This window comes from Corvus brachyrhynchos, unplaced genomic scaffold, assembly GCF_000691975.1.
Source record: "Corvus brachyrhynchos isolate BGI_N302 unplaced genomic scaffold, ASM69197v1 scaffold162, whole genome shotgun sequence".
NCBI classification, from domain to species: domain Eukaryota; kingdom Metazoa; phylum Chordata; class Aves; order Passeriformes; family Corvidae; genus Corvus; species Corvus brachyrhynchos.
In genome coordinates this window covers 6916658-6938532 of record NW_008236696.1, presented here as the reverse complement: position 1 = coordinate 6938532, position 21875 = coordinate 6916658, and the positions used below count along the sequence as shown (strand labels likewise).

The 21875-nt window shown below is 43.8% G+C and overlaps 1 protein-coding gene across 1 annotated transcript in view; it reads right to left on the bottom strand.

Moving 5' to 3' along the window:
* LPP (LIM domain containing preferred translocation partner in lipoma) overlaps positions 1-21875 on the bottom strand; it is a 313431-nt gene that overhangs the window by 83144 nt on the left and 208412 nt on the right. The window contains exon 9 of the mRNA XM_017726845.1: positions 770-893. Coding sequence (XP_017582334.1) covers positions 770-893 — 124 coding nt within the window. The remainder of the gene's footprint in view (positions 1-769; positions 894-21875) is intronic.

The window sequence follows — 21875 nt, the reverse complement described above, 5'->3', positions numbered from 1 at the left end:
TACAAACTACAACAGTTTGTTTCATAATAACATTATTACCCAAGCCTGTAAGAAACTAAGCACACAGGCAGATGCATCAATTGTGCCCAAGACTCTTGACTTCAATGCAGAGTTCAGAGGCCTTATCACTCATGTTTCATGTAAAGGCAAGATATAATTCTACACCTATAGATGCCTAAGATAATTATACTCTATACCATTTAAGAAGGAAATTAGATGCTTATCTTTTTCCAGGCAAGGAAGACGACACTGTTACGAACCAATCAGTCCAGATTTGTCTTACTTGTACTTGATGGACCCAGTTCTGGGTCCCCATGTATAACCAACCTGATTGACTCAAAATGGATTTCCTTTTAATCTGTGCCAGCACACAGAAAAAGAAGATCATGCCTTGGAAGCAGAACACATTTACACTGCCAGATTTTTCTGCAGCTGCAATGAGAAGGGATGGGGCAGGCAGGCACGACAGCGACCGCACCTGAATTCAGACTGGTAGCCTGGAAGTTGGGGACAGATGGTGTGAAAATGAACCAGACACTGAAAAATTCAACTTTATATCCAGAAAGACTATAAACATACAGTGAGTGAGCATGAGATTTATGCTGAAATTAGAGAGGAATTCCTATGGATGATTACACTTCCAGCCCAAGCATGGAAAGCACATCCATCAACATGAGTGTCACTACGTTACCAGTGCAGCTGTCAGGCTTCCCATTATTGAACCCAGTAAATACAGAAGAGGGCCACGGACACTTGTGACATGGCTCACCAAAGTAGTCATCAGAGGGAGGATTCTCCATGTCATACAGCATTTTCTTGGTCAGATGTTCCAGCTCATCCTCAGGCCTGAATGCAGGAGTGCTTGATGCAGGTCCAGAGCTTGGATATCCACTCTGGAAAAAAAAAAGGACAGCCTGTGATGTGATATAAAAGCATTCACACAGAGTAACAGGGTATATTGGCTGTTCAGTGTTGAACTTCATTCTTTGTCTTATTTATCTTGTTTTTAAGACCCAAGGGATTCAAGCAAGTAAACACCTCACTTATTGTAATGAAAATGGACTCTGAAGAACATCCAGTGAAGTGCTATATATATCCTCCTAGAATGGGAAGTATCCTGTGCCTCATAATTAGATGTCTACTGGGTAGCACATAATAATAAATAAAGGAGAAAATTATTCCAAGAATAACTTTATACAACTGTTCTCCAAAACTGAAAAAGGCTTTGGAAGCATTTAAGTTTGGACTTGGTAAAAGTTTCCATCACTTAACAACACAACATGAAAGACAATGCTACAGTGGTAGAGTATATAGACAGACAGGCAATCCTAAGATGCTAGTTATGTTTTCTTCTTGTTTGTTTTGACACAAATACTGCTGTTAACATTAGTGAGATCAGGAGCTGGTCCACAGATTTTTAGTACTAGATATACAAAGGTTTTAATATGTGTGTAGAAACTGAGATCTCTTGGCCTTCATAAGCCAACAGCTGCATACAGTATTGGCAGCCTGTCTCAGAGTCTTCTCCCTGGAAAACACCAAAAATATGGCATATTTTAAGAAGTACAGAAATAGTTTTATGCCTAGAAGTTTCTTAGAAGAAGCTAAGTTTGGTGTCTGTAAGGAGAAACTCGGTCATTTCAGGATTAAAAAATGCTGACACCAGCTATCCTTGTGTGCACTGCTTTCTTGAAAGACTTGCATATAAAAACTAACTTATTTATAAAACACATCATTTCAGTAAAGCAAATTATTCCATTGATTAATTGCTGCCTACATCAAGTATTGGCCCTTTGATATGAAACAAGGAAGCGTTTTTCCATGCTCCATAACTACTTAAATGGCAAGAAAATATAAAATCACCGGAGCAACAATACACTGACCACTCATAGGAACTACATCTGACATGATGAATCTTTATTGAGCCAGTGATGTTCAACAGAGAACAGCAGCTTTAAAGCACTGCACTTCAAGAGAATTAACTATGTGCTTTCATGCTTTTTTCTTTCAAGCAAGAAGGAGATTTCAAATGAGACATCAATCAAGACAGCGAGGGTCTCAGAATGGCACTTTGCAATAATACTTCAATCATCCACTCCCAAAACCCAAACACCTGCATGCTCCTGACCCTGTCATACTTATTTTTCTAGGGTCCATGCTAAGCTGTGCCGTCACCCTTCTCACTTGTTGGCCTCAGCAGGTGCCTGTGCTCCCCTGAAGGACTGGATTTGCTGTACACACATTTGATGCAGCAGCTGCACCCACTGCCTGCCCAAAAACTACTCTGTAGCAGAGTAGCAGCAGTTCACAAGGGAGAGGGGTGGTATGGTCCCCTGGGAAAAAAAGTGTACCTGGAATAAGCCCCAGGCTGGATGAATTTCCCTGAAGGGCTGTGCAAGGTCTGTCTGCCATACATTCAGCCTCCCTGACTGAGAATGCAGCCTGGACCTAACATACATTCAGGTTTTCCCACAGATGTTTTCTTTCTTTTTGCTTATGATTTCTTTCTGAACAACATTTAAGGATTTTGTGCATTTTGCCAGGAATTCTAGTTGCCTAGCAGTTGTTCTGAGGAAGCTGTTGAACATCTGGAAATGCTGAATGTCCCCATACAGAGCAGTAACCGTTTTTGTACAAATGCAACCATACTGATGTGTTTGGGTTGCCACAACTTACTTTTTCACATGGGAGGGCAGGCAGTATGGTGCACTTGCATTTGCCTTCTAAGTCGTGTCACCTCTGTGGGATTTTGGTGTGGAGAAGGACATTCATATGACTAGAAGTTCTAGAAGCAGGCATTTGACCCAGAACACCCAGATTCCCTTGACCAGTGCTTTGTGTCTTTTTTTAGAAGGGATAGTCTACAACTACTTCATTAGAAATAATATGTAGCATAATCCTAAAAGAAAAAGTTATTAATAAGTCAGTTAAAGATGTCAAATGTAAAACATTTAATCTTGGAACAACCTGTTTTTTCCCTTTGCTCTCTTGTTCCTAAGAGCTGATCACAAATCTTGCCTGAACATATATTTTAACACAGCAAGTGCAGCCAAGGATTTATTAGCTTGAGAAATCAATCTGGCAACTGATCTTCTAGATGGTTTTATTCCAGGTATTGTACCTATTTCAGTTTCCATGCAGAAAAGAACAACCATTGCCATTCCATCAACAGAGACTCCTTTCCTAGACTTTGCATGGGGAAGACAGCACGGTCTGAAGCTGATGATGGCCCCCATCCCTGTATTTCCCATTAGTCTTCACCAGCCTCTTCTGCTGGGCTCTGTCCACACATCATCTGAAACACTGCCTTTACCCCTGGGCCCTGTAATATAAATGGACCAAAACAGAAGGCACAAGCCACAGTCTGTCCACAGAAAAGGGCAGTGAGGCACATGGAGCTGAAGTGATTTGCCCACCATCACACACGGGCTCTAAGGCAAAGACAAATCCTGCATCCAGGCTGCTGGGAGCCCCACGCCTTCCAGCCTCACACACAGCCCACAGGGGCTGTACCTGGCATTGCAGACCTACATTGAACACTCTGCAACCCAAAGCCACTGCACCTGCAGGCCACCACCAGCCAGGCTTTGGCAGGAGGCGACTGAAGCCTCTCCCTCTTTTGCATGCTGGCTTCCCACACCTCCCAGCTGGGGAGCCCTCCATGCCTAATTTACAAGGGCTGGACTAGGCCCTTTAAAATGAAAGACCAAAATCTGCAGATTTTCAGTTTTGTCTGACTCTCTCTGGTTTTGGAGGCCACACTGTCTCATACACACAATAAATGGGCTGCTCTCGTATTTTATCTACATTGCACTTTTCCAAACCAGGCAGATTGCTTATCCAGTACCCAATGTCAGCAGAAATAGCAAATACCAACCACAATGTTATGAGACACTTTAGCTTATTTTGACTAAAATGCCATGCTTTTTTCACCAGCATTTAAGTAGTGCTAGGCACATCTTTTTCCTCCTGCCATGGCACATGCTGACTACGTGCCTCCAGGAAAATGCATTTCATGCAAATGAACGTGCTGTTGAGTTTGCTGGGACATGCACACACACAAACATAGAGAGAAAAGTGTATCCATAGTCCAATATAAAATGCTTGTTTCAGCAAAACAGTTTCCTTCCTCCTCCTTTGTTAGGTCAGGGTAAAAATACAACTCTGGCTTTCCTTACAAAACAGAATTGTGGTGGTGTTGTTTATATGAAACTTCCTCTATTTTCTCCTGATCTATACAATGATCAAGGCTGTCTAGAAACTCAATTTGCTGTCTGATCAACGAGTTAACTTCATTCTCTTTTCTCCATGATGCCTCAATGCATACAAATATCCACTTCCTTAGCTCAACACAGCTCAAAGATGGGAACTGCGTTGACTTGCAGACCCGGAGCACCACTCTGTCTGGCTAACCACAGGAGCATCAGTGATGATAAAATGCCCCATGAAAATGGAAAAGAGCTCAGCAAAAAGCTGGCAGAAGGGACTATGCTTTGGAAGCACAGGCACCAGAGTCCCTCCTTTGCTACTGTCATCAAATACCAAGCAACTTCAGGGAAGAGAAGACTGCAGAACAGCCTCAGGAAGAGAAGAGGATTGCAGTAGCATGTGCAGATGCAAAAGCATTCCTGAATAAACACTGTACTGCTTAGTTGGGATGTTAAGGAAAACACCAGCACTCCCAGGGTTAAGCCCTGTAGCAGAAAATAGCTTCATGCTACAAAGGAAGTGAGCTAATTGCTTGTGCCACTATCAAAACGCTGCAACAACATCTGTCTCATCTTCCTTAGTAAAGTTCAGTTCCTGAAAAGCCAGGTCAAAAGAAGCAGTCGTGTGGAATCACTGCATAATTATTTTGGTACATGAAGCTGATACTTGTCTCAGTGCTTCCCTGGCACATGTTTTCTACTCCAGACCTGTCTCTGATCTAAGGACTGCCCAGAAAAGGGAGCTCTGCAATCAGTGTGGTGCATTCGCAAACAAGAACCTTCCCCATCCCCACATAAATATTTACCCAGATGGGTAAAAACTGCAGTGCGAAATCTGCAAAGACATCTGAAGATGATGCTGTGATGAATGCACCATCATTCAGAATGCACTGTATGTGGTCATTTTTCTTGTCCATTTGCAAATATTGTAGAAAAAGCTTCTTCTCTCTGAGTGAAAATCACTTCAATTACATGTTCCCAGTTAAAGAAACGTGGAAATTATCTTCTTTTCAGAAGGTAGAATTAGCCCAATTTGGAATTGAAAGGCGGCCAGAAATATCTTTCACGGATAGTTACTTTCTCTTCATTTTTTTCCTCCTGGTTCATCTGCATAAAGTTAGTCCTTTCACTTCACTCACCAAAACTAATCATCAGTTAAATAGTATTGCAGCATTGTTTTTTATTCAATGGTTTGACGAAGACCACACTTTTTTGTTTAAGTTATTGACTGTCCAAAACAATTGCAAACTTTCTGAGCAAGAAATCCAGCATGGTGCCACATCTCTCATGAGTTGTGCTCCCAAGGAAGTACCAAGATTGCCTACAGATATAACACAGTTTATAATTAAGGCCAACTCTTACAGAGGAGATATGCTAGAAGAAAATGTTTTGATTCTTGATTTATTTTCCCAGTGAAAGGTTACAGCTGCCAGAGTACATACACATTCCTGAAAAGACTATTTTGCCTGGAATCCCTGCGGCGCGCACTTTCCTGGGTTTACTCCTGGTCAGAGGATAACTCATCAAGATCTTCTGAAGAAGCTGCCCTGCATGAGGAGATACCCACTGACAGCCAATGCTCTCCAGCCCACACCAGAAGACCAGTATCACAAGTCTTGGGCTGCAAGGAGAGAGAGAGCTCTTCTGGGACATGCCAGAGTGGGACAAGCCACCAGTTCCCTCACTGCCTACCTGCCCTGCCATCCCTTCCCACAGCAAACCAGCAATACAGAACATGCAGTTCTGCCAGCAGAACACTCATTTGTTTAACAGTGCCTGGCTTTGAAATAGGACAGTTTTGTAACTGTTTCAAAGCTCTAGAGGATATTTTTCTTTATTTTTAAACTTCATTATTGCAACTGTATCCTCACTTAGCTATCCATGCACACTGCCTGTTCTAATCCTGCTAAGCTCTTAGTTTCAGTGATCTCTTGTGGCATTAAGCTACACAGAATTTGAGTAATAATAACAATAAAAGTATTTTCCTCTGTTTTAACTTCACAGCCTGCAATTTTGCAAAATTGTCTCTTTTTTCTTACACTCTGAAACTGGGATGCAGACAGGTAGGAAGGGGAGTTATCATGTTGAAAGTTTTAAAAGACAATAGAGCCAGAATGCAAAATCACTATAGAATTGAGAAGTTTCCTGGACTTCTGAAAATCAGGCTGCTCATACAGATATCTATTTTGACTCACCAGAGCAGAGCTTTTAGCTTACAGTCACGAACCCAAAATCTTGGTCTTTGTGTACTGATACTGAATTCAACAGGATCACCATACATGCACCCTAATTACTCTGTAAAATGGGTTTAACAATATTTCTGTCTTAATTAATCACTGCCTGCAGAGCTGTCCAAGCTTCTGCAATGTAAGTGACTACACAGAGACAGAACATTTTATTAAACATCAAGCACAGTAACAAATGAACATGACTGTTTTGTCCTTGGATTGTTCTATGCTATTATATGTAAACAGACTAAGTAGCTTTCTTTGCTATTCTTCATACTCTCACTAATGTTTTGAATCTAGAAAGACTGGTTACTTTTTCTAGGTATTATAAAAACTGGATACTCCGTAAACACCACCATCTGCTTCTTGCTTCTGCACTGAGCATGACAGTGTTAAATGACACCTTCCACTGCTATTCTGGCAAGTCCTTGCTGCTGCTGGACCTTGTGGACTGTCTATATATTCGGGGTTAACAGCAGATGTGCTAGATTTTTATGAAGCAACATTGACCATTTCTCATTAGAAAAAAAACCAACAGTGGCTAGATCTCCAAGTAATAAATTTTGTACATGTTATCTCAGGAAACAGCAGATTTAAGCTATATTTCACATACAAAATGCTACATTTTAATGTCCCATTGGTGCTTAAATGTATATACAGAAACAAATGCAGCAGCGCCTGATCTTGCCTGGGGCCTCTTGGCCCTATCATTACACAAATATACTTCACTTGTCAAGGCTTATCTCGTATGAAAAGGGGAGCAGGCTGTTTTGTGTTTTTCCATTGACCCCGCTTATTTTGGTAACAGACATTTTAGGCACATTAAAAAAAAGCCAGGAACTCAAGGAACAGCTGGATGGTACTACTGAGAGGGAAAATGAGGCACTACCATTATACCCATATGCAAATAAAGAAATCGCACCATTTTAGCCCTATGGTTTTGGCTGGAAGAGCTCAGTCTGCTCCATAAAATTACATCAGGAGGTCCTATGCTTACTTGTCTATTTGTTTCAAGATCAAAGGCTTTATTCTGCTCTAAGCTGCTTGCCTTGCCACATCTCTCTGGGCTCAGAGTCAAGCACTCTCTTACTCCCATGGATCATCACCAGCAGTAAAGACCCTACAGGCTGCTTATCAACTCCCCTCCTCTTCCCATCATAATACTGTGGGCTTCCAGGATGGCCTTCAAAGCATTAATTAACTAAGCATTATATTTACTGCTATCAACAGGTCAAAATCTGCATTTCAGAGTAGGAGCCATAAGCTCCTACTGCATTTCAGAGTAGGAGATAACAGTCTCAAAGCTTTGAGTCCAGAGCTGCACAGCAAAGTGCTGTACAAGAGTCTGAACTCACTTCTTGACATCTTGGCTATCGATCCTGGGGTGCTCAGTGCATCTAGGGCTCCTTGCCTGGTCAGATGATGAGCCTCAAGACCTGTACAGGGCTCCCTTGTGCCAGTCCAAGGTGGCACTACTGAAAGACATCAAGCTGTGGGGGGCTCCAGTGGCAGTGACTGGCACTTCAAGGTGCGGGTCACAGTCTCACCACCAACCAAGCCATATTCCCATCTAATAGGACAAGCACAGAGGCAAACCTAATAAAAATGGCAATGCTTCAGTATTCATACTGATGAAAAGAGATGTATTTACTGACACAGTACACAACTCACCCAGATGATTCACTGCCACAGTGAAACAACTGCAAGAAGCACCTTCCCTCCAAAGCGTACCCTTTCAGAAGCACCCTTAAAATCCAAGGAAATGATTGAGCTTTGCCCTTTCTTAAGTTTTTCATTTGCAAAGCACTCCAGAAAGGCAGAGCTCAACCGTTTCCACAGACAATGAGGAGTGACACGGTGTGACGGGCTCCCACACGTGTCCGGCGCAGTGACCGCAGCACCCAGGAGCTCCCCAGCACTCCCCCACCACCATTCACCCCCGGAGCTGGGGCTGGAACCGGCGCCTCTGCCACCAGCACCACCTGCCCTGTGGTTCAGCTTCGGCACCCCGTGAAAAAACAGGCAGCCCCAGCTGCAGGGCCTTAGCAGGTAACAAACACAGAAGTGCCAGGGCATCACTTGTTTCAAAAGAAAAATAAATCTCACCATTTTAATGGTACTAATTTTGCATGTGAAACTTGCATTCATACTGTATTAACAGTTTAAATATAGCTTTCTTGCCAGATGCCAGAATAGGCTAGAAAAGATACTTAAAATATGCAAATTATGTTTCTGTTTTAATACACAAAGAAACCTAAAATCACATCACTTTCCATCACCAAGACAGGTTTTAATATAAGGTTTTTTCATGTGAAAACTATAACAGCAAACAAATGGTTAACCAAAAGTGTTTAAACCACTATCTGCAGTCTCACTTTTAGTCAGCTGTGACATGGGCCATTACACTTCCCAGGACACCAATGACTTAAATGAAGACTACATATTTTGCTTAACATTAAAAGATTATATATATAAATTACAGTTAAAAAAAAAAGGCTTCTCAGACCAGAGTGGGTTCTTGGTTCAACATCCATAGCATTGGAGGGCAGGATTCCTGAGCTTTATCCTCAGCAATATTCTTAACCAGTCTGATCCTGCACCCTGCTGTTATAAATGGTGTTCATAATGCTTGGCTGTCTCAAGAGAGTTTGGGAGTCTCAATGAACTCTTCATTACAAAATGCTTTGAGATCCTTGAATGAAAGATGCTGAATGAGTACAAATCATGACTATTATTAATTACCTTTACTAGCCAAAATTGTGCCTCCTTTCATTCACATGTGCCTACATTTTGTCTTTTAAGATTATAACATCTTCAAAACAAACACTGGTCTCCCAACATGCCCCTCAGCAGTCTTGTATAAATAAAAGTAATAATAATAATACTTGAGGAAACAATAATGTGGCAAAAACAAATTACATTCTTCCTGACTCAGAAGCTTCTTCCTTATGTCACAACTAGGAGATTTCTCCATTTCACTCATGCTCTGATCCCAGAATCACCTGTTCTTTTCCTCATGTGTAGCTGCTTTCATTCTAAGAGCTTTCCTGTTCTTCTTTTAACTTTGCACAGGCCATGCTTCTTGAAGAGGTTACTGGAGAGTGCCAACCCTTTTTAACAAAATGGGCACAACTTCCTTTGGAAAGAAGATAGGGAGCTCCAAACACATCAGAGAGCTTAAGCACTGAGTACGCTCCTTCATTTGAGTCTTTCAGGTGACTGAGACAGGGAAAAGGAGGCAGAAATTTAAGAGACAATCCAGACATCTGGATTCTGTTCAGGCCATCTTATTGTGCTCACCTCTCAGCCAAGGTGTGCTTCAAGGGTGACAAAAAATTTTCAAAGGGACACCTTTTCCAATGATGCAAGAGAAAAGAGAACTTGCAAATAATAATGAGAAGATTGCTACTCATCAAAGGGAGACCTCATTTGCTTGCACCTCCAGGTCTTGTGGTGAAAGACTGTACAGAAGATTATTAAAAGGATGCTGACACAGCTCAAGACAATATGTAAGCAGTAAAGATCAGAGTTCACCTCATCTCTACGTCAATTAGAGCATCTCTATATTTTATACCATCTATATGGATGGTTTTGTTGCTGAATTGCTTTATTCACTTTTAAGAGACTGAAGCTTTACTTCATTTAAAAGAACTCATTCTCCTCATGAAGAGCCCTCTGCAGGTATCTGTAGGTTGCCTGGATCTCAGCTCAGTCATCTAACATCACGTCAAGTACCATTTGCAAACATGTGTTATTTAATTCATGAGGAGCAACTGCCCGGCCCGTCAGTGTTGAGCAGACCACACTGCTACCAGCAAGCCCTGGCCTCTCTAATTCCAGCCCAAGCAAGGAAAATGGCCTCTTCACAAAATTACCAGGCTGGAGTTGGTCATCACTGGTGATTAAAAACTTAGAGAACACTTCACCTTCTTTTATATGGAGGTCCCCACCAAAAACAGGCGGTTTGCTCGCAGACCTGATGCTGCTTGCTCCCATGAGAGTCTGGGGAAGGGTTTGGCAGCCAGCTCACAGAGCAGCTGCACCCACAAGGCACTACCTGCACTTGCAGGTGCTGCTGTGATGCTGAGCAACGTCAGGCAGAGGACAGGACACACTGGCAGTAAGGAAAGAGGGGGTGAAATTAAACAGTGCCATCAGGACCAGAGGGAGCAATACTCAACAAAAGAAGGAGGAAAGAGTGAAGGGCTGCAGCCTACAGTGAATGTCATCTTGACAGCCTAAGCTCTGCTGCTTTAGAAGAGACTTGTACATGTTTCACTATCAATTACCTCAGGATAATCAGAAATAATGTTTTCAGAACAAAGCAGTGCCAAATTCTATACTGCACTTGGAGGAAAAAGGCCAGAGTAAATGCCCGTCATCTAGATTATAATTTATTTCACCCAACGTACTTACAAAAATGATCTCTCATTTGGCTCACAGCAGTAGAAATTTCTCAACAAAGTCATAATTCTCCTGTAATAGAGTCCAGGGCAGTTAAGTATTACTCAAATAAAAGCTCCAAGTCTCCCTTGAAAAACTGTCCCTGCTCAGGAATTTCCCACAATCACGAGGGAGGTGGGAGCTGAGAAAAGGGTAGCAAGAGAAGAGGAATGATTTTTCCTCAGAAAGAACCACAGGCTGAAGACCCAGCACATCCCATCTGGTGGCCAAATTGCAGCAGGGAGGCAAAGAAGCAGGGGTTATGGGCTATCAAAAAATGCTGCTGGAAGTTTCACCATGGCTATTCAATATTCAAAGGGTCTCAGCCTTCTCCTTGCAACCTGCTGGAACAGGAGTGAGTTGGCTGTTCTATTCCTGTTACAGATGCTATGAATCCTGCTTGTGCAGAGGGTGGGAGATGGCCCTTGGAGGAGAAGAGCCACAAGAGCAGAGAGGTGAAGGTCAGATCTGGAATGAAGGCTCTAGCAATGTGGGGAGGGAGACAAGGGAGAGAGCAAATTAGCATTTAGCAACACAAATATAGCAATTAAAAAAGGCAGAGCTACAAAGGCAAGAGAGAAGTGCTGATAGGAAGAGGGGAAAACCACTGAAAGGCAGCATGCAGTAAGTGATTTGAGCCAGAGTCCAGCATCAAAGGGGAGGATGGGATGAGGCAGAGAGGAAGGAGAACAAAGTGCAGCCTGGCTAGGAGCTTGCAGAGCTGGCAAGAGTCCATGCAGAGAGGGCACATGGAGATATGCACCTACCACAGGGAGAGTGGCTTAGGGAAGACTAATGTGCAAAGGAGCTGTATGAAATAGAAGAATGGACTAATAGCACCCTCAGAGCAGGGAGCAGGCAGGAAAGCAAGACCAAAGGAGAGGCATCAGTGTCAGCTGATTTTATGGAGTAATTTCCTTTGTACAGGAACTATCCATTGCTAACAAAAAACAGGAGTTTCAGTCTATGGGATTGGTCAGACGCTTCCAGACACGTGTGTGTGTGTGTGTGTGTGTGTGTTCTTGATGGGACATCAGGAAGGGTAGGCACCCAGGGCAGAGCACTACACCCTTAATGGCACTTTTGATTCCCACATGGAAGGGGTATATGGGGTTTCAAAGCACATGATCCTCTTTTCCACTTCCCCTGCCACATGTGTGTGGGACCCCACACTTGTCACAGGCGTGCTTTCCAGCCAATTGAAAACTACTTTTAAGGCCATGATGCTCAAGATGGTAAATGGATAGGGGCTTGTGCTGCGAGGATTGTGATGTGTGCTACAGAAGTACCTATGGAGCAAAGGGCAAGGAGAAGGAATTCCCTGCTTAGCACTGGAGCCAGAAGGGTATATGGGACTCCCTAGATTCAGAGTTTCTCTACTGCTTTTCCTCATCCTCTGCTTTCCCATCAGCCTGTCAAAAAGCCCCAGGATCTTGGCAGCCAAACCAGGCTGTGCACTAAGACAGGGAATCTAACTTCCCCAGCTGCAGCCTCTAAGGCTGCTGCCATCCTGAGGGCACAGTCACTGCGCTGACATACAGACCTAATGATCTACACTGTTCAAGGCATCAAATGCTTGAAGAAACTCACCCTGCTCAGAAGGCCATGCTCAAGATGTATTTCTGTGCCATCTTTTGTGTGAGGCTGGGACTGACTCTGAGGAGGAGAGGAAGAGCCTGATGGCTCAATAAATGAGACACTTGGGAGAGTTAGCTGAACTGACAGCTCAACAAGATACATGTTTAGTTGTCAAAACATTCCTCCATGTACAGAGATGCAGCTAAGAAGGCTGTCCACATCCATCCCGGGCTGGAGACAGGCTTATCTCACCAATTGGTCGAGCAGTACTTCATGGAGAATGGAGTGAACTGGCAGAGGTGGTGGCATGTGCAATCAGAGCTGAGAATCCTGAGGGCTATGGCTGGACACAACACTGTGCCTGGACCATTTTGATGTATTGAAAAGATCACTTTGTCTGTGAACCATTTTTGTGTCCTGTTCAGCCACAACAGCAGCAGCCTCCTTCTGTATTTTAATGATTAAGCAGCTCGCAGGTTGACTGAGCAAAGGCTGAAGGGGAAAAACAAAGATTATATATATATACAATTTTGCTGAATTTACTTGAAAAGGATGGCGAGACATTCAGATGGTGCAAATCAGAGTCGCTCCAGGGAACTCGCTGATTTACACAGCAGTGGAGAATCTAGCTCAGCATACCAAAGAGAGCTATGTACTCAGGTGTACATTGGCTGGTTGAGAGGCACTATTTGAGTCAACAAGGCTGTCCAAGCCTGGCCCAGACTAACTGCAGCTCCCTGAGCCTTCAGCTGCATTTGTCTTTCACAGAACACATGACACAGGGAGAAAACTGGCTCCCAGACTGCCAGACCAAGAGTGAACACCACAAAGACCCCACTCTCAGGGGATATGGGTGATTGAAACCAGCTTCCTTGCAGGTGACACTCTAGGGCTTACTTAAAAAGTAAAGGTAAAAGTCTCTGTCCCCATCTGTGGGGCACATCTCAGTCTGGCTTTCATGGGCTCCTGTTACCAACTCCCAGCTCAAGCTAATGTTTTTCAGGGCCTCCTCTCTCCTGGCTCCTTTTGAGGAGCTGGCTCCCTCTTGAAGAGGACCTTCAGAGCAAGCATGCCTCCTCCACCTCCCTCCCTCATCTACACTTGTTCCTAAGAGCCATACAAATTTCAATAGCATGTCTAGAAAAACAACTGTGAACACCAAACACGTTACAGACTCCTTCTTTGCCTCAATACAGTGTATTCTCTCCATGCTTCCTTTCTGCCCCTCTGCATTAGTTTTACAATATTAAATAAGGGGCTCAGGCCCACTCCCTGTGTAGGACCCTCATCTGAAAATCACTCACACACTTTAGAGGGTTTGCAACACAGAGGATGAGAAAATGATGCCAGCAAAGTGCTGGAAGGGATTGCCTGGGGAGAGTCTGTGATTTCCATCAGTGGGACTTTTCAGAGTAGGAACAAACAAATATTTGTGAAGAATAGCTTAGGCAGAGTTGATCCTGTCTCTGAGCAGCAGACAGATCTTCAAGTCTGTTTCAGCTTTACTGTTTATGCTTCTGTGATTGTGATAGCAGTTGTGACATATTCTGCAATGGAGTTGAGCAAAGCCAGCTGAAACCCCTATGGATCATCTTCAGGGCTGAAGCTGCTTGCAGGAAAGGAACCTCACATGCAGTGTTAAGTTACTTGATGGTTTTGTTCCAAACACTAAATCAAGGAAAGTTTGTTCAGAAATGGTAAGACAAAGAAGCTGGGTCCTAAGCAGGCCCTGCCCTGCTTTTACCATCTCCAAGATGCTGTATCTCCAGCTTTGACTCCAGGTGCAAGAGACAGCACATTCAGAGCACCCACTGTATGGGCAGTAAATATTTGTGTCAGACAAACAGCCGGCTTTATTAAAACCTCCCAGAAGCTAGACAGGATGCAGTGAGTCTAGCCAGGAGCATGGAAATGGCAGGCAAAAAGCATTCAGAGAATCATCATAGGTGCCCCAGACTGCAAAATGCTCCACGTATCTGTTGTGCAAAGACCCACGTGTGTCCGCAGTGGATTGAAGGAAAGAAGTTACTCCAGAAACATCGATGCAAGCTCTCCCTGCAATACCACCTTATGGGGAAAACAAATGGTGGGGGAGCTATCTAATCTACTCATTGCAAAGTCTTTATGCCACAAGACAGTATTTACTAGCTGGTACCAGACAACATTCAAGCAAGAACAGAAAGTCACTTTCCCAATGCTCCTTGTGAATTGCTCCCATCTGTGCAAGAGAGCAATCCAAAGCCCTTATGCCCATGACAGTGCTGCAATCACACGCTCCGTGTTTTACACCCAAAATAGCACCAGTCAGACCATGGTGAGGCTCGCACATCCCATGCAGCTGTGCTGATGAAGAGAAGCCACTGGAAGTGGCTCTGGGGCTGCGGGTTGCTAGGGAACATGGCAAAGCCGCTGCAGATTTCCCCTCTGCTCGCTGGCTCTTTCCCCTCTTCCCATCTCGCTCACGCTGTGTTCCTGTCTGAAGTGTGCAAAAACAAATCTGCCAGCAACAATGGAGCACGATTGCTTGGCATGTGTTCCTGAGGAAAGAAATCGCTCTAGCTTTTGATATTCAAAGGCAGCCAGCTGATGGGTCGGAAAAAAAATCCATTCTCACCATTTTCTCCATGTCTGTGTGTTATTTCATCCCACCTGTGCTACAGTTAAGGGTGGGTGGCAAGCCCAGGTGGCACAACTCAACAAGCTGAGTTTGTGGGAGCTGTTTCAGCTTGCAGACGGCAAGACTGGTGCCCTGAGTGTCACACTCTGTCCCCTGGACCCCTTCACTTCCCCTAACGTGCCGCTCTTTGGGAGGTGGCTGCAGGAGCCAGCAGAACTCTGTGAATGTAGCTGGGCACTACATGGTGCTCCCACTGGTCCAGCAGCCAGCAGGGCTTATGAAAAAGAGCACACAAGCAAAGCAAGGGCTACCAGAGAACTGGGAGGGAAGGGAAAAGAAACTTCTGCCTTCTTAAAAAAGAGCTGGGATAAGGAGAGACCAGTGACCAAGGTGGAAACATAAGGCTTTCCAGTATTAATGAATCTTTAAACAATTTGACTGAGTGATTAGGAAATGCAATGATCCCTTACTGAGGCATTAGAGATTTATATTTAGATGTTGGGTGTTTTTTTCCACCCTGCATTATTTTTAGCTACTCATTGATGCTAGGCTGGTGGTGGCTGCTGTTGGATCAATGAGGCTCTCCTGTGATGGCAGCTGGGTGAGATATGCCAATAGGAAGTGGGATATCATTCACCCCAGGATGCTGGAATCCCTGTCTGCAAGAGGAGATAGCAAGACAGCAGAGCAGTGGCTGGTTTCCCAGACCTGTACTCACACACTGAGGCTGCAGGCCTAGACAAATGTCCTTCAGTACCAACAGGGTACTAAAAGCAGCTGTGAGGAGACACCTAACAAGCCTGTAAAACTAAGAAATAACAAGAGAGAAATGATTTGGAAGTGACTTTGAGAGATTGCTTAATAAACCCCTTTATACCAAGAAGGAATAAAATAAAGTATGTGTTTGACCTATTAGACATGTTAATTCTGGAGACAGAAGAAGAAGCGTTTAAGCTTCCTAGTAACAGCACACCACAAAACTTGGGTGTCATAACGCTCTTTGGACAAGGGGAAACTCACATGATCCCAGGGCAGACCAGACCTGCAGTTTCTACCCCCTGCAGGGTTTCATCTTTGAAAGAAACCATCACCTGATGATGAAGGGGTAAAAAATCCAAGACGTGTAAAACAATAAAAGACTAAATACTATGGCAAAAGACTAATTTCTTCTTCACTCCAGGTAATTTGTAATTAGACTGCTTTGAGATAGGAGGATTTATGTTTCTTCCTAAGAACAGAGCCTCTTACACAGTGTGACAGCATGATCTCTTATCTCAGGACAAACCAGGCAAGGATGGTCAAGGTCTCATCTTGAACTTCGCTCAGCAGCACAGCAGCAGCACACCAATATGCAAATATCTTCCGTGGAGTCATGTTATGTATCACGTGTTAACCTCTCCACAAACAAGGATGAGCCTCATTTTACGAGGGAATACAAAAAGCTGAATGCAAATGCATGCCAGTATATCGGAATTCCTATAGAGAAATAGCCTTGCACCACTGTGTCATCCTCCAGAGACCCTGGAGCAAGACCTTAAAAATGAGAAATAGTGCTAGCATCTCCTAGAGAAATTGTGTGAACACTACTATCCCACCTTCATTTCCCCTTTAATCTGCATTTCAAAAATTATATTCACCTGCAGACACATGCTAGGTTGATACATGTCAGGCACACTTTATTCTTCAGTTCAAGCCATATGGTTCTAATAATAGTGGCTAATAAAGGAAGAGTATGTTTTCACTTGTAATTTTTCAAATCTCATCAAAAAATGGTACAACACAGAACACTGCAGACTGCAGCACAGCACATGTGCTCAGTCACATTTTGCACTGCTCTGCACTTGCTCTGCTAATGGCCCTTAATTAATATACACAACCAACTCAGTATCAAGTGCAAAAAGAAAGTGGTACAACTCTGTGTTTGAAGAAATGGTACCTTAAATTAAAACAAACAATGCAATTGCAAGTTTATTAAAAGTGCATTTTGGAATCAGAGCCCTGCAGCAGACTTTGGAAATAGGAAGGAACAGAGGACATAAAGTTATCTAATGGGCTTTTGGCAATCTTTTCACATCAGAAATAAATTTCCCAGTAATGACAATTGCTCAAGGCCAACCTTGACATCTTGGTCTTGGCATATCTCAATAACCTCTGTAGTTAAAATCATCCATTGGGCACTTCCAGGAAAGACAGGCACTAGAGGAAAATCAGCAAGTCACAACTATAGCTAACTCAATCAAGTTTAATGGAAAAAAAAAGGCTGTGACTGGTATTAACACCCTGGTCTAGAGGTAGGGAATTTCCAACTAATTTATTGTGGAAAAAAGTATCATTCACACAGTCATCCATAGAGTACATAGTGTAAACATACTGCAACAGAGCATTCAATATAATAGCCTGGCATCATCTGACCCCAGATGAAAGAGTAAGAGGATATATTTACACTGCACAAGACTCCAGCCTCCAAGAATGCACCTCAAGGCAGCAGCAATGTGATCTTTTAGCCAGCAGTGTCCTTAGCCTGCCACAAGTGCTGTGCCAATCTGCCACAAAAGCATAGGTGTGTGCAGGCAGGCTTGCTGAGGGAGCTGGAGCAGGGATAGCAATCCAGCACACTCTGTTCCACTACTGAGGCACTCACTGTCTTCCAGCTGCCTCCCACAACTCTGAATGAGCCTGAGGGCCAAGCAAAGTCTTCCAGGTGACTTTTTGCTTATGGAAGAGAAACCCAACAAGCCACAGAGAGGCTGAGCTGGCAGCTGCACAACGAGCTGCGGCAGACAGGTGTCCTTGGAGAGCCCAGCAATGTGCACGTGGCAAGAGAGGACATACAGACTCAAGAGTCACAGCTGATCTCTGGGCTGAGCTAAAACCATGTTCTCTGAACTCCAGAAATCCTACAACGAACACAGGCTTTCTCCAAGGGACAGAGGCAAGGCATAAGGCCATGCCAATGGCACAGTTTTCAACTAAAAGCTGAGACCATCAAGCCTAACTCAGCACTTAGAGAGGTTATTCCAGGGGGCCTAAGGGACACAATCTCCACTGAGGTCCATTCCATGAGTCTGACTTGACTGTACACAAAAAACCTTTTCTCTAGGGGCTTCAGAATAAATAGGATCAATTTTCTTATTAGGTATTTGTCTAATTGCTCGGGGTGTCACAAATTTTAGTGCAGCACTAAACATTAATTCCCATCTTACTGACATGTTTATTGTCTCAGTTCTTTGGGAGCTGAAGTCTTATTTTTCACCTCATGGGTTAGGAGACCAAAAGACACCAGCAAGGGAAAGAATAAGATAACTATCTGCCTTCTCAAGCAATTGTCAGTTGTCTCTTCTCATTCAGAGAATCCAGCTGTTTGCTGTACATGCATAATCCTTTAAATACAGGTAAGTTTCCATCTGTGGCAGAGATATTTTGCACAAAGTTAATGCCAGAAGCTTACACTCCTCTTTTAGGGGTCAGATCTCTTGATACCCATGACCTCTACTGAAAAGCATCCAACAGGGGACACTTCTTGTTAACATCACAGAAAGAATCATTAAAAAGCCAAGCCTTCTGAAAAGGGAGGGGGGAAAAAATCATGTTGCTAATAATCTAAACGGCTCATTTCAAATTATGCATTTTTAGTCCACGATCTATTTTTTCTCTTATCAGCAGCTTTTGAATTTTCAGACCAGATCCCCGCCAACACCTGCTCTCCCTGCTCAGTGAGTACTAGTGCTAGCACATAGTACTAGCTCTAGTACGAGACCTAGCTGAAGCACACAGTTCACGGCTGCCTCCACTTTGTATCCCATGCACTCTCCCAAAGCTGGCTGCTGTGTTTTCAGCGACCTGAGAAGAAATACTTGTTCCCTTCGTAATTAGGATTCACAGTAAATGCGGGAAGCGAAGCAAAAAGAACACAATGTTCAAAGCTGCCACTCATGGTTAAATAATTAGTCAATATTACGCTCAAATGCTGCCTCCAGTGTTCATGCCAATCTGTACAGGGAGACATTTGTCCTTACATTACTTTGGCGCCTTGTTTCAGTAATTTCTATAAGCTGGCAGTCTGGCTTCAGCAGAGAATGGGTCACACCACTTCTAATTCAGATAGATTACTAAACACAAATAAGAATGGTGGGAGATTAAAGGTGGTGAGGTGTTAACAAAGCTTTGGTAAGAAATAGATGCAAGAAATCCTTTCCCCTGATTTTTATAAAGTGGGCCTTGTCTAAAAACAAGGGGCTAATAAGCTGATAACTAATGCAGAACCATAATCCTGTTTTGCCTACATGTTCTGCTATAGTTACACACAGAGAAGTACTATTGGCTCCCAATGAGAGGGATTTGGTTGCTTCTCCTCACTGCATAGGAACCCACATCTTTGCTTACCAGTCAGTAATACTATGGGTCCTGGTGGGATTTTGAAATGCTTCCCCAGACTGGAAACTGCAGTTTGCTGGGACACTGCTCCATCTCCATGTTCACGTTGCGCCTCCCAATGCAACCTTTACCGTGGCTATATTTTTCCCCACATCTAGTGTGCGCTAGAAGGATTTCCTGACAAGAGGAGTTGTGATGGCTTATAGCTGATCTAGAGCTGAACTTGATTCTTTTGGAGTGCTAGGTGATGCCTGAATGAATGCTGCTGCTTGTCTAAATAGGCTAACTTAGAAAGGAAGAACAAAGGATTTCATGAGCAATAGGAACAAGTACAGACCAACTCCTGGAATGTTCCTGCGTCACCTGCACACTCATTCTAAAACTCTTCCATCAAATGAATGGAGACTGTGTAAATATTTAGCTTAATTGCCTAGCAGCTGCCTGGCTCATACCTGGTTAGGCTGAGGAAGTTTCACTTCCACCTCATGCCACCCAAAGGCAGGAGTGCTACAGACATGAATTTTCACTCTGTTGTACAATAGAAGCAGGAAGAAAAGCCAGCACCTCTTCCAGCTCTGCTTTTTTTAACCATGAAGCCCCTGCTGGGAAGCTGTCCACAGGGAACAGCATTATGATCTTAGGAAAAATTTTCTTCCAATGCTTTCACCAAGACTGAACTCAGTAAGGGTCAATAAAACAGCTGCACACAGCAGATGAGGCAACAAATAGTGATCTGCAGCATGAACAAGCCCAACCTAACATCAGCTCTTTTTTATAACATTGGCTGCCCCTGGAAAGGAGACACTTCTCCCTGATCTTTGCCTGGTACAGAGACTGCTCTGATTTGGGCTACTAAAAGCATTGCTAATAAAACCAAGAGCATCACTGCTAAAACCAAGAGCGTGTCTCACAAGCAGGCCCTGCAAAAGCATCCAGCCAGCTGAGTACAATTTTAATTTATCAGATGTCTGCTGGATATGGAGACTAAGGAGCACTGTGCCAGGGCCTGGACACCCTGCCCAGCCTTTAACACCATGTGAAAGAGGGGAGAGAGCAGAAACACTGGTAAGAGGACTCTGAAATTATTCATTTTGTCTGAGTTTTACTATGCATGCCTGACAGTAACTTCATTAATCAGATAGCTCACATCTGGATGGCCACCCTTCCCTGGCTGCTTCATCCATCCACACAGCTTGCTGGAGGAAAAGACAGTGGGATGGGATCCAAATTAGAAACTATTTATGATTGCTGAAGTGGAAAATTAATTGCTTTTCTTCCCCTTCTTCCCCCATTCTGAAACACCCCTCCCAGGGAAATGTGTGCTAAGAAGTCCTTGTGAACAAACACATGGAGAGTAACAGAACAGGGTCCATATGTACCAGCAACCAAAAATAAACTGAAGTCTGAAATCCACACAGTCAAGTGGATTCACAGTGTCTATCTCTACACCACAGTAACAGATGGTCAGTGAACTGTTACAAGACAGACCAAGACTAGTTAAACAGATGGGCAGTATTATTTTTATACTGGTTTATAAGCGAATACTTAAGTTTCCCCTAGGTTATCTGAAATACCATCAAAGAAGCACCCACAATACCCATCCAGACAAAACCAAATTCTATGAAAGCTTCTGCCCAAGGAAGGCACTGAGCTTCTTACGGCTTTCTGCTGATGCTGCTAGTAACTGTGGCAAAACCTTCAGAGTTCAGGAAGGACAGACCGAGGCTGCACACCCCTGGAAGCCCTGCTGGGATGGCCCAAGGCTGCACACCTCTGGAAGCCCCTCTGGAAGCCCTGCTGCTGCCGAGGGCAGCTGGGGCACTTGCTGTGCTGTGGCGGCCCCGCAGAGCTCTGTCCAATGCTGAAAGAGCTGTGGCAGCAGCAGTGACATGTGAGCCACAGGGCTCCTGCGACTGCATCCACTCATCTCTCTTCCTTTAGCAGGTTTTGTCCCTGTAATTAATTCACAAAGTAGTTGAACTCCACAGCTCAGCTCATGCTGGGTGGACAGAAGCAGCAGCATTACAGAGGAGGAAAGGGAAATGGGGCATTTTAGAAAAGACATGCTTTCAGAGACTTGTCCATGCTGAAGGGATACGTGAGAAAGACCAGAGACACAGTCTGACTTTTCAGACTTCTCTCCATTTTTGCAGCTTGCATTACTTTTTTTGAAAATCTCTCACCTACAGACACATTGGGCAGGTGCACTTTGCCTTTCTCTGGGTTTAAGCAGAACATTTGTGTTGACAAGAGGCAAGACAGACTAAAATGTAAGTTAATTAGCAGCTCACAGTACCTTAAATCACATTCAAAAACCTGACCCAACATTTGCTGAAGACACTGACACATCTCATTGCCTGACATCTCAAAGAAACTGGGCTTTTAAAAAACTACTGAACACACTTCGACAATCCGAGCAGCCCACTC